This window comes from Sorex fumeus, unplaced genomic scaffold (assembly GCF_029834395.1).
Source record: "Sorex fumeus unplaced genomic scaffold, SorFum_2.1 ptg000047l, whole genome shotgun sequence".
Classification (NCBI taxonomy): domain Eukaryota; kingdom Metazoa; phylum Chordata; class Mammalia; order Eulipotyphla; family Soricidae; genus Sorex; species Sorex fumeus.
In genome coordinates this window covers 52,830,247-52,845,193 of record NW_026606104.1, presented here as the reverse complement: position 1 = coordinate 52,845,193, position 14,947 = coordinate 52,830,247, and the positions used below count along the sequence as shown (strand labels likewise).

The 14,947-nt window shown below is 47.2% G+C and overlaps 1 protein-coding gene across 1 annotated transcript in view; it reads left to right on the top strand.

Moving 5' to 3' along the window:
- INPP5B (inositol polyphosphate-5-phosphatase B) overlaps nucleotides 1-14,947 on the top strand; it is a 76,042-nt gene that overhangs the window by 35,897 nt on the left and 25,198 nt on the right. The window contains 6 exon segments of the mRNA XM_056122966.1: nucleotides 4,325-4,421; nucleotides 7,933-8,100; nucleotides 10,013-10,114; nucleotides 11,462-11,576; nucleotides 12,619-12,735; nucleotides 13,766-13,953. Coding sequence (XP_055978941.1) covers nucleotides 4,325-4,421; nucleotides 7,933-8,100; nucleotides 10,013-10,114; nucleotides 11,462-11,576; nucleotides 12,619-12,735; nucleotides 13,766-13,953 — 787 coding nt within the window.

Sequence of the window (14,947 nt, the reverse complement as noted above, 5' to 3'; positions counted from 1 at the left end):
GGGACCATGTGGGATGCTGGGAATCGAACCCGGGTCGGCCGCGTGTAAGGCAAACGCCCTACCCACTGTGCTCTCACTCCAGCCCCAATGTATGTAAATGATTAAGACTCAGTCTTTAGGGGGAGGAGAGCACAGCGGGTAAGGTGCTCGCCTTGCATGCACCTGCCCTGAGTTAGGTCCTCAGCACCCCGTGTGGTCACCCACTCCGTTCCAAGATGAACCCCTAAGTGCAAATTCACTAGTAAGCCCTGAGCTCTGTGGGGTGTGGCTAGAAACTCAAACAAAATTCACTCTTCATACTATAAAGCTGTGCAGATTTACGAACCTTTTGTCTTATTCTCTCTCTCTCTCTCTCTCTCCCCCCCTGCCCCTCCCTCTCCATCTCCCCCTCTTTCTTCCCCCTCTTTTCCTCTCCCTCGCCCATTTAAGGCTAATGCTCTCTACAGCTGACCTGCACCCCATCTCAGTCCAGTTTCTTACAGTTAAGAGTTTAGTTAATTGGGTAATTCTTACGGTCTGCTCCAGTAGCTAATCTATCCACTGATCTATTTACCAATCCTATAGTTTTGACCCTATAGTAGCACTGTAGCACTGTCCCCCCATTGTTCATCGATTTGCTCGAATGGGCACCAGTAACATCTCCACTGTGAGACTTGTTGTTACTGTTTTTGGCGTGTCATTTTCGGGGGCAGGAGATTATCACAAACACACCACGGGGAGCTTGCCCGGCTCTGCCGCGCAGGCGGGATACTCTCGGTAGCTTGCCAGGCTTGGAGAGGGACGGAGGAATCGAACCTGGGTGGGTTGCATGCAAGGAAATGCCTTACCCGCTGCGCTGTCACTCCAGCCCGTCAGAGATAGCGGTTAAGGCATTTGTTTGCACATATCTGACCTGGATTCGATCCTTGGCCCTACTGATGTGATCTAGAGGACTTCCTTCACTTAGCAATATGCATTTAGATTTATTTCTGACTCTTCCTGTTTTTCTCTTATTGCTGAAAATTGTTGCCTTTGATGGATATACAACAGTTTATCCATTCACCTTTTACAGCACAGCTTAGTTACTTCAGTGATTCTGAATAAAACTGCTATATACATTTGCATGCATGTTATGTGGACATATGTTTTTAAGAGTATAGGGTTGGTGGCTGGGGATGAAAGAGTTATAAAGCACATGTTAAAAGGCCCAGGACTCAATCCCTGGCACCCGAAAAACAAACAAAAATACCCAGAAATATGCATTTTAGATCATACGGTAAGACTAACTTTGTACAGAACTACCAAATTGATTCCAAAGTGACTTCACCATTTTCTTCTCCTACAATTGATACCATCAATGAATGACAACTACTGTTAACTCCACCTCTTGGTAGTCACTGATATTGACAGTGTTTTTGGTCTCAGCCATTCCAATAGATGCTCCAGTATGTCATTAATTCAAAACCTCTAGTTCTCTGAGCTCTATAGCTTAGTGAGAATAAGGCAAGAAATGGGATTTGGTTTCCATTAATAGTAAACTAACCATGGGGTGGTAGAATTCTGGGAAGAACCTATTCCAGTTTTCTCCTTTTTTTATTTTATTGCTTGCTGAAGACAATGAGAAATTGGTCTGAAACATTCCAGAGGATTCAACTGGAAGTTATATAAAGTGCAGAAGGATGCAATTACTCTAGTATTCTACATTGAACTGTTGAGTGATCGAACTCTTTATATTTTGGCTGGATGCTGGTGATATAGTTACAGATAAATCAGATGTAATCTTGTCCTCACTTAACCAACAGTCTGGGGGTGATTGTTACATACAATGCACAGCAATCAAGCTGTGACGAGAGAGGAGCAGGGTGTTGTCGGACACTAAGGGTAGGACATCTGGTCAGTCTAGGAGGGAACAGAGTAGACTACTTTGAAGTAAGCTCTAAATTGTGACCTCCAGGGGCTGAAATGATAGTACAGCAGCTAGGGTGTTTGCCTTGCATGCAGCTGACCTGGGTTCGATCCCCAGGATCCCATATCGTCCCCCAAGCACCGCCAGGGGTGACTCCTGAGTACAGAGCCAGGAGTAACCGTTACTCTGAGCATCACTAGGTATGACCCTAGAAGCAGGGGAAAAAAAAGTGGCCTCCAGAGGGACTGACTCTATAGTTCCAGGGCCAAATTCAGTCACCTGGGTTAGTCCAACCCATGAGCTAAGAATAGTTTTCACTTTGGGAATGTGGAACAGGATTCCGGCCATGTCCAGCTGTGCTCAGGGTCTGTTCCTGGCTCTGTGCTCAGGAGTGACCCCTAGTGGTGTTCGGGGAACCACACATGGTGGTGCCAGGGATGGAACTTGGGTCTGTTGGATGCAAAGCAAGTGCCTCCCCCCCTGTTCTGTCTCTCTTGCCCCAGTTTTCACGTGTTTAAATGTTTGAAAATAATTGAGTAGCATGTATAGGGGAAGTTATATAACAGTTAAATTTTGGTGTCCATAAATGTTTATGCTCATGACTGCTTTTATGCCCCAACAGCAGAGTTGAGTAGTTACAATAGGACATTTACATTCTGGTCCTTTGCACAGAAATTTTGTGGCTCCCTGGCCACAGGATGGACTGAACTTAGCCATATAAAGCAGAGTAAGACAGAGGGACTGGTTGCTGAGAGGGTAGTAAACTGGAATATACTTAGAGTATGACGTTCAGGGAGGTAGTGATCCTGCCAGAGGTAAGCAGGGTCCAGATTGGGAAGAAATTTGGCAGTGATGTGAGGGGAAGGGTTTGAGTTTCATTAGTGGGGAGCTTTTAAAGGGGTATGTGTGTGTGTGTGTGTGTGTGTGTGTGAGAGAGAGAGAGAGAGAGAGAGAGAGAGAGAGAGAGACAGAAAGAGATGATGATGATGATGCTCAGGTCTAACTCTTAGCTCTCTACTTAGAAATTGCACCTGGCAATGCTTTGGTGCTTTGGGGACCATACGGGTTGCTGGGGATTGAACCCGGGTCCACTGAGTGCAAGTCAAGTACTCTACCCACTGTACTATTACTTCGATCCTGCTTTTTATTTATTTATTTTAAACGGTTTCATTTTATTTATTATTTATCTTTTTGGGTCATACCCAGTGATGCTCAGGAGTTACTCCTGGCTCTGCACTCAGGAATTACTTCTGGTGGTGCTTGGGGAACCATATAGGATGCTAGGGTTTGAACTCCAGTCAGCCACAAGTTAGGCCTATGTATGCCCCATCCACTGTGCTATCGCTCTGGCCCTGGATCCTGCTTTTTAGAGGATTTTAATTAATGTGATCACATTTACTCTTTTCAGAGTTTAATTCTCTGGCCAGAATGTGGAGATTGGGGTAGAGAGTATAGGTGAGAAAGGAAGTAGGAAGACTAGTTGAAGTTTTCTTGTTTGCTTTTTGGGCCAAACCCTGTTGTGTTTGGGAATACTCAGGCTCAGTGTGTGGGGTAATTTCCTGGTGTGTTCAGGAGGTCAGGTAGTGCTGAGGATTGAAACTGGACCCTCCTTAGGCTAAGCATGTGCTCTGACCCCTCAAGCTACTCTCTGACCCTAATTGAGGTTTTTGCCGTCATTCAAGGGAAATGTTGGTAACTTAGTCTAGTATTTGCAAAGGGTAGGAATATATTGACTAGCGAGACATTTAGAAAGTCAAAAAGAAAAGCTTTGGCAATTGATTGGAAGCATGGGCATGTAAATATCTCTGTTTAAACAGATTTTTTTTAACTCCAAAGTTTGTGTTTCCTTGTTCATGTGAACATGGTTGAGAAATCCATGTTTAGTAAGAGTCTTCCGAGCAGAATTCTTGAGTGATGTCTCACTGCTCCGGGGCTCCCTGTTCCTTAAGTTGTCCTACAGTACTAGTTCTCTGACCTCTGAGCTTTTCCCTATGGCGTGAGATTTCGGTTCTACGGAACAGAGGAGCTATTGGTGGGTTAATTTGCTTTCTCTCTCTCAACATTTCTTCGTGGTTGTGCCCAAGGATTGATTGAACGAGGGTGAATCATGTGTAAGCACACATTGCTTAGAAAGCAGAGAGGGAAAAGGCCGGGCTTCTGCTGAAGAAGCTGTGGTCTGTATGTCAGAGTGCCTGTTTGTATGTTTATATTTATTTATTTTGCCAAACCCAGCAATTCTCAGGAGTTCTTCCTGGATCTGCACTCAGGAGTCACTCCTAGTGGTGCTTGGGCACCTGGGGTGCTAGGGTGCTGGGGATTGAATCTGGATTGGCTGTGAGCAAGGCAAATAACCTACCACTACCACTGTACTATCTCTCCGGCCCCCCGCCCCCCCCCCCCTCCAGATCAGCGTATTTTAATGCTTCCCTCTCCCTGTAGGTGCTTCTCACTTGGACAGTTCGAGGCCAAATGGGAAAGGCCTGCTTGTGGACCAGAGCCCATGCAGTCAGGATAAACCAGAAAACCTGCCCACAAGGTAATGCAGCCCTCCTGCCTCTGTGCTCAGGGCACCATGTTTTCTCACTACAGAGCTGGGGTCATTCCTGTGCGGGATGATGCCCACTCTCCCGGGCTCTCTTATTTATTCTTACTTTATTGTCATTTGCTGTATATGCCAAACACCATGCAATTACATAGACTTCTTCTAACCTAAGAGTTATCATTGTCTTCCCCCATTGTACAGTCTAGGAAACTCAGGTGAAGAGATGTTATTTATAACTTCCCCAATACCCACAACTAGTAATTGCCAGACCTAAGATCTGAAGTTGGCAGCCTGGCTCTAACTTAGGAAGAAAAAAGAGCAGAAACGTTTTGAGTTTTCTCTTCTGTCTTTTGTTGTTGTTGTTGTTGTCATCTGGGGGGTGAAGTGGGGAAGGAGTTCATTTCTTCCTCAGCCAGTATTCAGGGGTCCTGAGAGTGTGAACCTGGTGATGGGGTATCGCTTGGACCCTGCATGCTGGGGGCCACCCTGTGGTGCTTGTCCTTCCATACTTTTTTTGGAGGGGTGGGGAGGCACATCTAGTGGTGCTCAGGAGTTATTCCTGCTCCTGAGGTCAGGGATCACTGCTGGCAGACTCAGAGGACCATATGGGGTTCCAGGGATCGAACCTGGGTTGGCTGCATGCAAGGCAAGTGTCCTACCCACTGTAATATTATCTCCAGCCCCATTGTCCCGCCCATTCTTTTTTTTTATTTTTTAAATTTTATTTAAAAAATTTTTTTATTAGTGAAACACCATGAGGTACAGTTGTAGACTTATAAATTTTTGTGCTTGGGTTTCAGTTATACAATGATCGAGTACCTATCCCTCCACCAGTGCCCATTTTCCACCACCACTGATCCCAGTATCCCTCCCACCCTCATACCCCCCCCCCCCCCCCCACTCTCTGGCAGGCTATGTAGCTGTTAGAAAAGATGAAGTCATGAAATTTACATACAAGTGGTACTACATGGAAAGTATCATGCTAAGCGAAATGAGTCAGAAAGAGAGGGACAGACATAGAAAGATTGCATTCATCTGGGGAACATAAAGTAACAAAATAGGAGACTAACACCCAAGAATAGCTGAGATAAGTACCAGGAGGTTCACTCCATGACTTGGAGGCCAGCCGCACATGCTAGGGGAAAAGGCAGCTCAGAGAGAGAAGGGAGCACCAAATAAGGGGTGTTGGGAGGGTCCTCCCAGGATGGGAGATGCATGCTGAAAGTAGACTATAGACCGCATATGATTGCCACTCAATGCCTCTTTTGCAAACCACAGCACCCAAAAGGAGAGAGAGAACAAAAGGGAATGCCCTCCCATTCTTTTAGGAGCTTTCTGAGTGTAAAAATACTTCCTTTTCCTATTTTTATTTACTCCGAAGTATGTTACTGATATGCTGGTATATTTTGCTTGAACTCCAGTGCCTCTACAGTTGTTAGCCAGAACCAGGTGGTCAAGATATAACAGTACCACCTTCTTTTTTAAGGAGGTCGGGGAGTTGTTGGGCTTATAAACCCTGTGGTACTCTGGAACTGCACCCAGTTCTGTACTCAGGGAACCATATGCTGTTCCAGGAGTTCAGCTGGGCCAGCCACATGCATACCCCTGTACTGTCTCTCGGTCTAGTACTATGTTCTTATTTTGTCCTTTTTGTCAGTCTTTTAGTTATGCAATTAAGCAATAAGGAACATAGTTTTCTCCTAGCTTTGAGAGAGAGAGAGAGAGAGAGAGAGAGAGAGAGAGAGAGAGAGAGAGAGAGAGAGAAGAAAAGCATCTGTCATAGAGGCAGACTGGAAAGAGGTGATGGGAGGTAAACTGGGGACATTGGTGGTGGGAGAAGTACACTGGTGAAGGGACAGGTGTTGGAACATGGTATGGCTGGAACCCAATCATGAACAGTTTTGTAACTGTTTCTCATGGTGATTCAATTAAAAAAGTCTAAGAATAAATGTAAAACCTAGTTTTCAATAAAAATTGTTTTTCACTATTTTGCCTCCTCCTGAAACATTTTCTGTGAGGAAAGACCTGGAGTGCCAGTGCCAAGGGGAGGACTGACTTTTACTTTTCCTGCAAAGAATGACTTTTTGCTTCAGCCTGGGTCCACGGCTCCCCAAGAACTCAGGTGGTGGGACCAGCTCCTGGGCTGTGTAAAAAAGTGGCCTTCCGATGCAGCTTGATGGCTTCCTCAGGGGACCAGGGAGATGCAAGGTGCTCACAGATGCTCATCCACACTTTGCCAGTCCTAACCCATACCAGGCATTTCCCTGGTGGCCTGGTGGGTCCAGTAGAGAGGTGGAAGCAGTGTTTGCTCAAGGCTGCCCCCCTCGCTCTCCACTTCACTAAGTCACCCACATTCTCATGTGTGCAGAGAACTCCAAGCCAAGGCAATTTGGAAAAATTGTATATAACCCTCCCAAAGTCCTTTTTCCACTCTAGAGAAATCCATATTCTTTCTCTCTGTGAACCATTCTCTCTTCATTTTTCTTTGCTCTCCCATTTCTTTCTTTCTTTGGGGTTTGGGGTGGGTGAGGGGGTGGCAGTGCTCAGGGGTTTACTCCTGGCTGCGCTCAGGTATTACTCCTGGCAGGCACGGGGAACCGTATAGGGTGCCAGAGACTAAACCTCAGTTTTCCACGTGCAAGACAAGTGCCCTACCTGCTGCACAATCTCTCTTGCTCCTGCCCTCTCATTTCTCTAAGTGAATTTCTTTAAATGGACTACTTCACTTAAAAAAAAAACCTGGCATTTAATTTTTAGTGTGATCATTAAAAATATATAAATATAACAAAATACAATATTTTATTGCCTTTTTCTCTTATTTTTATTCCTCTGGAATAGATACAGCAGGCTGGAGCGATAGCACAGCGGTAGGGCGTTTGCTTTGCACGCTGCCAACATGGCCAACCCGAGTTCGATTCCTCCGCCCCTCTCGGAGATCCCGGCAAGCTACCGAGAGTATTCGATATGCCAAACACAGTAACAACAAAGTCTCCAATGGAGACGTTACTGGGCCCGCTCGAGCAAATCGATGATCAATGGGAGGGCCTTTACCTTTTAGATACAGCAGAACTATCAAGATCCAAGGACCTGGATAAGTTTTATAGCTTTATAGGTGTGAAACGCATGCTCCAAAAAGAGCTCTACCAGGTCTGAGTGCTAATTCCTGCTGTGCCTCCTTCTCGCTGGGGGGATCCCTGATGATACTGGGGCTCATTTTTCTCCTTTGAAATATGAAGGGATTCTCTTCGATCCCAAAGTTCCCTCTGGTCTGAGAGTTTGTGATCATGTGACCAGAAAGTCTCTGGCACCCATGCAGTCTATGATCAACGGCACATCAGTTTACTTAAGTTCACACAGAAATAGTGTCTTCACAGTGAGTTTTGCTTGATGGTCTCTCCTTTTTCTGGATTGCAGAGGGCTTTTTGTGTGTGGAAACTCACAGCTCTGTATTCGCGCAGTCTTGAAGGACTCACCAAAATGAGATAATGTTCTTTTGTTTTTCTAGACAGACCAAAACCAAGTCTGAAATTTCCGAGATGGTTCGCTCCTCCACAGTCACGGTGTCCGACAAGGCTCATATGCTGTCCGTGCAGCAGTTCGGGTTGCGAGACACTATGGTGAAGTCACAGCTGGTGCAGAGGGAGGAAGACTACACCTACATCCAGAACTTCAGGTAGCTCACTGGGCTTCGGGCTGTTGGCCACGCAATATGATCATTCAGCCCTCTGCATTTCAGCACCCACTTCCCCAGGTGTGGGGTGCCCGTGGAGCCGCCTGTTAGAGACCCTCGCCTGAGTGGCTCCTTTTCACGTGTCACGAATGGGGCTTTACCTTCTGCTTTTTGTTTTTCTTTTTTTTAAAAAAACATTTATTGAGCTCATTCTAGTGGCTACAAATTTATATTTTTATATTGTGTGAATGGGAGTAGGATTGGGATTTGACCAGTTTTTTTTTTTTCTTTTTGGGTCACACCAGGTGATTCTCAGGAGATGCTCCTGGCTCTGCGCTCAGGAATTACTCCTGGCAGTGCTCAGGGGACCATATGGGATGCTTGAGATTGAACCCGGTTCAGCTGCGTGCAAGACAAACGCCCTACCTGCTTGCTGTCGCTCCAGCCCCTACCCGCTACCTTTTCTGATCAGGTTCCATAGATGGGCCGGGAGACTGCGAGTGACGTAGCTCTCAAAGAGCGATAGGAATATTTGAAGCACTTCCTGCAGAAGGAGCCGTGTCCTGATTTTTGTGTGTCCCTCCATCATTCTGGGCCTTTGAAGAAAGTCATTTAAATTTCGGTCAAATGATGCTGGTGTTTTGTAATATTTTTAGGCAAGATAATGAAGTTAAATGAATAAATTTTTTGTTTTTGTTTTTGTTTAATTTATGTTTTTGGACCGTAATTGGTGGTGCTCAGGGATTACTCCTGACTCTGTGCTCAGGAATTACTCCTAGTGGGGCTTGGGGGATCAGATGGGTTACCAGGGATCAGACCTGGGTTGGCTGCATGCAGTGCCCTAACGTGCTGTACTCTTGTTCATGGCAGCATCCTTACAGTAGACAAGATCTGGAAACAACCCAGTTTCCCCACAGTGAGTGGATAAGAAATAAGGGTCTGTATACACAGTGGAATAGTACTCAGCTGTGAGAAAAGTTGAAACTTTGCAGTTGGCTGCAACATGAATGGAACTGGAGGTTGTCATGCTCAGTGAAGAGAAAAAGGGAAAGTCAAACAGAAGGTGATCTTGTTCATATGCAGAAGAGCAGGAAGTAAAGCAAGGGATTAGGTAGTCCCCAGTGGAAACAGGCCCTGAGATGTTGTCAGCACCACTGTGAACAGAGGATGCAGAGACCAGTGGGGATGGGGCCTTGGGATAATGGTGGAGGAGGGGTCTTGACACTGTGGTAGTAGGCTTGGTGTAGGAGCACTGCAAGTACAAAACAGTAATATCAGTGCTCTTGTAAATGACTCTATCTCCATGGAGGCAACCGTTTTGAAAACAAAATCAGGGCTGGAGCGATAGTACAGTGGGTAGGGCATTTGCCTTGCACGTGGTGTGTTCTGGGTTTGATCCCTGGCATCCTGTATGGTCACCTGAGCACCAAGCACCACCAGGAGTAATTTCCTGAGTTCAGAGCCAGGAGTAACTCCTTAACATTACTGGTGTAACCCAAAAAGTAAAAAAAAAAAAAAAAAGGGAAACAAAATATAACAGGAATGTTCAGAGGTTTAGAGTGGCCTATCCTCTTTGAGGTATAAAAGTAACCAAACCACGGCAGCTTGCTTCTCTGCTAGATTATTTTTTCGGGGGAGGCATTAGGGGTGTTGGGGCTACACCTGGCTCTGCACTCAGAAATCACTCCTGGGGAGTTTGGAGGCCTATATGTGTCAGGGACTGGGCCAAGGTCAGCTGCGTACATGGCACCTTTTGTATTATCTCTCCGGCTCCTGCAGTGTCTACCTTAGATAACATCTTATGTTTTAAATTCCACACCAGCACTACCAACACGTCGTCCAAATCATCGTGAAATGCTTTCTTCTGTCATTTCCACAGACCTTCCCAGTGACTGATGATTCTCTCTGGTGACAGGTTTTTTGTGGGAACATACAACGTGAACGGTCAGTCCCCCAAAGAATGCCTCAAGCCCTGGCTCTGCGATGAAATCCAAGCCCCAGACGTGTACTGTGTAGGGTAAGCGTTTCTCTCCCCTCTCCTTCCACAGAGCAGACAGGCACTGGCAGGGCTGTCTCTCACCTGGGGCCATGACTCTGAGAGTCTTCCCCTGCAGGTGACAGAATTGCAATGCCCATGTGCTTATTAATTGCTGCTTTTCTGTCTGGTGGCTTTCCTCCTATCCTCCTTTTCTCTTGTAAACAAATTCCTAGAACTAGGAAGAGATGTGCTTAGCATTTAATCTAATGTTTCATTTTCAGTGCGATCCTCTGTTAAAGTCAGTGGACCTTGAGCTGAATTTCATCACTTAGACATTCAACACTTTGCTGGTTATAAGTAAAGTAAAAAGTAAAGGCCCTCCCATTGATCATCGATTTGCTCGAGCAGGCCCAGTAACGTCTCCATTGGAGACTTTGTTGTTACTGTGTCTGGCATATCGAATACGTCACGGGTGGCTTGCCAGGCTCTGCCGTGAGGGCGAGATACTCTCGGGAGCTTGCCGGGCTCTCCGAGAGGGGCGGAGGAATCGAACTCGGGTCGGCCCTGTTGGCTGCGTGCAAGGCAAACGCGCTACCGCTGTGCTATCGCTCCAGCTGGTTATAAAGCAAAAATATCTTTTACCAGGGAAGGAAGGTTAGCTTTTTTCAAAACAAAGATTCTGTCAGTTACCCCCTTTTGACACCACACTTTTTTTCACCACTGTACTAAGCATTGTTGGTAGAGACGGGACAGCAAAGAGTTCTGCATGGTAAAATGGAGAGGACTTAGAATTTGGAATTTATGCAGATCTGGGTTGGAACTCCCTTGCTACACTGTGTTATAACTGGTACCTTGGAGGTGACATAAAGATGTTTCCAACGACTTCACAGACTGACTGTGGAGGGAAAGTAGACTCTTACGAGAGTTCCTTGTCATTTAGCAACCTGGCTCAAAGTGTTTCCTTTTCTGGTGGGGTGTTTGGCTCAGTGATAGAGCATTCACCTCCCATATGTGAAGCTCTGGGTTCATCTCCAGCAACGCCAAAAAAAAAAGTTTCTTTTTCTTTCTTTCATCTTCTTTTTTTTTTTTTTAATTTTTGCCAGTCACACCCGGCAATGCACAGGGTTTACTCCTGGCTCTGCCCTCAGGAATTACTCCTGGCGGTGCTTGGGGAACCCTATGGGATGCTGGAAATCGAACCCGGGCTGGCCGAACCGAAGGCAAATGCCCTACCTACCGTGCTATCGCTCCAGCCCCTCTTTTTCTCTCGTGAGGGTCCAGCAGTGTAGCTAGAAAATAAAAACTTAAGCCCCTGCATCAGTTTGATAATGTGTCATCTTGCTCATCCCCTTTCTCCACTGTCTGACTTGTTGCTTCTCCCAATAGGTTCCAGGAACTCGATCTGAGTAAAGAAGCCTTTTTTTTCCACGACGCCCCAAAGGAGGAAGAGTGGTTTAAAGCTGTATCAGAGGCTCTTCATCCAGAGGCCAAATATGCAAAGGTAAGAGAAGAATCAGTCATCTGTTAATTTTATGTGATCCAGCAGGGCAATTCTAACCATAGTTTCCCACTTTTCTGTAACCTTTTATCATAACCAGTCCTGATCACCTGCCATTCGCAGTACCAGATGCTTCAGAAGGGCAGAAGGGCCCCCCTGTGTCAGAGTAATGTAGCCCAGGGCACTGCAAGAGGTTCAGGTTATCACAGAGCTTGCCCCTGTGTGTCAGACAGGTCATCTCCCCTGTGTCTTCCTGCAGAGGGCACCCGGCTTGGTGTGGTTTTGGGCCCTCAACCGGCAATACTTGGGGGTTCCTCCAGGCTTTGCACTCAGGAATCACTCCTGTCGGTGCACAGGGGAACCATAGGAGAAGCTGGGATCAAACGTGGGTAGGCTGCATATAAGGCAAGAGCCTTTCCCGCTGTACTATCTCTCCATCCCAATGTTTATTTATTTATTTATTTATTTGCTTTTTGGGTCACACCCGGTGATGCTCAGGGGTTACTCCTGGCTCATGCACTCAGGAATTGCTCCTGGCGGTGCTCAGGGGACCATATGGGGTGCTGGGAATCGAACCTGTGTCGGTCATGTTGGCTGCATGCAAGGCAAAAGCCCTACCCGCTGTGCTATCGCTCCAGCCCCCTCAATGTTTATTTATTAAGTTTATTTTTGTTAGTTGTTTGTTTTTGGACCACACCCAGTGATGCTCAGTGGTTACTCCTGGCTCTGCACTCAGGAATCACTCCTGGCAGGACTTGAGGGACCATATGGGATGCCAGGGATTGAACCCAGGTTGGCCATGTGCAAGACAAGTGCCCTACCCGCTATGCTATCTCTTTCCCCCTATTTATTTTTTGTATATATATATTTTTTTTTTTAGTTTGCAGGGGGAACTTACCTGGTGGTACTCAGGGAACCATGCCTTGCTGGGGATTGAACCCAGGCCTCCTGCCTGCAAAGCATGTGCTCAGCCTGTTGAACTATTTCTCTAGCTCCCTGACTGCTGTTTAACACCGTGGCCTGTATGTTTGGCTTCCTTGTCCAGGTGAAGCTCATCCGACTGGTTGGGATTATGCTTCTGCTCTATGTCAAACAGGAACATGCAGCACACGTCTCAGAAGTGGAAGCTGAGACGGTGGGGACAGGAATCATGGGCAGGATGGTAAGTTTCTGGTTGGTCTATCTGGTGCATTGGAGGCCTCGGTCCCCAAGCCTTTGGCCCTGCATCTCACCGTCTCACTGCAGTAATGAGTGCAGTTGTACCAGGTTGAGGGTGAGGCCTGACCAGAAGGCTAGGTTCAGCAACCTGTTTAAAGGCTGTGTTTCAGCAGTGACTGCTCTGCTCAGCTGGCTCAGATCCTCACGTGCATCCCTCTCTAGGGTCGCTAGCTGGATTTCCCGTCTAATCCATGAAAAAATGTTGCGGGAAATATGACGGGTCCCCACAGGAAAGAAAGCATGCCAATAGTTTACAAATTCTTCTTCTTTATTTATTTTGGGATGAGGGGGTGGCCACAAAGGTTGGGTCACACCCAGCAGAGCTCAGCTGGGAGCTTGAGGGTTGTTTCTGGTGATGGTTGGGGGGTGATGCAGTGGCAGGGATTGAGCCTGGGCCCCCTGCATGCTCAGCACGTGCACAAGCCCTGTGAGCTGTCCCCCCAGCCCAGCTTCCTCTCCCTGAAGCTCTTCAGGTGCTGTCGTAGTATCTACGTTAGACGCTTAGCTGCATGTGGTAAAGGAGTGCATGTGGCTGGCTTGTGGTTTCGTGGCACACATGCTCAGCTCTGCCTCTGACTGCTCGTCCTTTCACCTTCTGGAATTTGGTTTTTGTGTCTGTGAAATGAGGGTAACATCTCTGCCTTGCCTCTCTCCCCAAATTGCTTGAGGTTATGTTTTTCTTATTATTACGGGAAAACCTTTTGAAAGTTTTCAAGTTGGTTATTTTTCTTTGTTTGGGGGCCACACCAGTGGCCACCAGTGATGCTTAGGGTTCACTCCTGGCTCTGCACTCAGGAATCACTCCTGGTAGTGTTCGGGGTGGTCACTGGGATGCCGGGGATCAAACCCAAGTTTGCCGCATGCAAGGCAAATCCCTACCCGCTCTACTATTGCTCCAGCCACGAAAGCTTGCAGGTTGGAATGACTGACACGGTCAAGTTGTGAATTAGATTTTGGGGGGGCCCTTTCCCTAGGGTAACAAAGGAGGTGTGGCCATCAGGTTCCAGCTCCACAATACCAGCATCTGCATCGTGAACTCTCACCTGGCAGCCCACACAGAAGAGTACGAGAGGAGGAACCAGGACTATAAGGACATTTGTTCTCGGATGCAGTTTTGTCAGGCCGACCCCAGCCTCCCTCCGCTCACCATCAGCAGGCACGAGTGAGTCCAGGCTTCTCCCCACTGACTCACTGCTCTGCCGGCACAGAGCGATGGGTGCTGTCTTGCGGGAGTGGGGTGGACACAGCCCCCAGCACATGGGATACCTGCTGGCAATGCTAAGGGACTGAATTGGGCTCCCACTGGCGAAACGTGTCCTCCAGCGTTGTGAGTTGTTTCCTGGCCCTGACTCTCATTTCCTTTGGGTGGGGTTGGCCAGAGGCTGCCCACTGCTGGAGCCAGAACTCTAGTTCGTGCTTAGTTCCAGGTGAATCGTATCTCTTGGAAATGCTTAGTTCTACATGTGCCATCGTCATCATCGCTTGTCCCTAGAAGGCGTCTAAGATTGGTTCTAGGGTGGGCCTGCCTTGATCCATCAGGAGGAAAGCAAATAAAGAGAGACCACCAGAAATGTGTTTCAGGATTTGATGCATCTTTTCTTTCTCAAAGCATATGTAATTGTGGATTGGGATGCCTTGTTTGCCTTCCTAAGTCTTACACCTAATCACCTAAGTCTTACACCTAATTTAGAGGATTATAGCTGCGGATCCTTAGAGCATCTTCATCTTCGGCTGACTTTTCTCTTTTCTTTATCCATTTGTCTCTAAAGCTTCCTGTATGTCTAAAGTCAGGGTGTAGAAGGATGGCAGACTTAAAGGTAATGCATGAAGCCTGTGCCACGTAATTGATAAAGAATGGGCCACGGGGCCTGCCAGGGACCTAGAGGCCAGCCTCTCATCCTGCCCACTGTGGCAGTGGGGCGTTCTTGAGCTCATTGGTGTCCTAGAAGCTGCCAGGGTGGCATTCCTTCTCCCAGGAACCTGCCAGGGAGCCTTCTGGCCTGCTGGTCCTGCAGCATCGTGGCTGAGACTGCGGCGTGCGTGTCTGTCTCCCTGCTCTGAATTTGCGGCTGCGTTTCCTTTGGGGTGTGTAGACCATTGTACGGATTCTCTAATGGCCCAATCACTGGTCTCAGGCAGGGAGCAGTATTGGACTT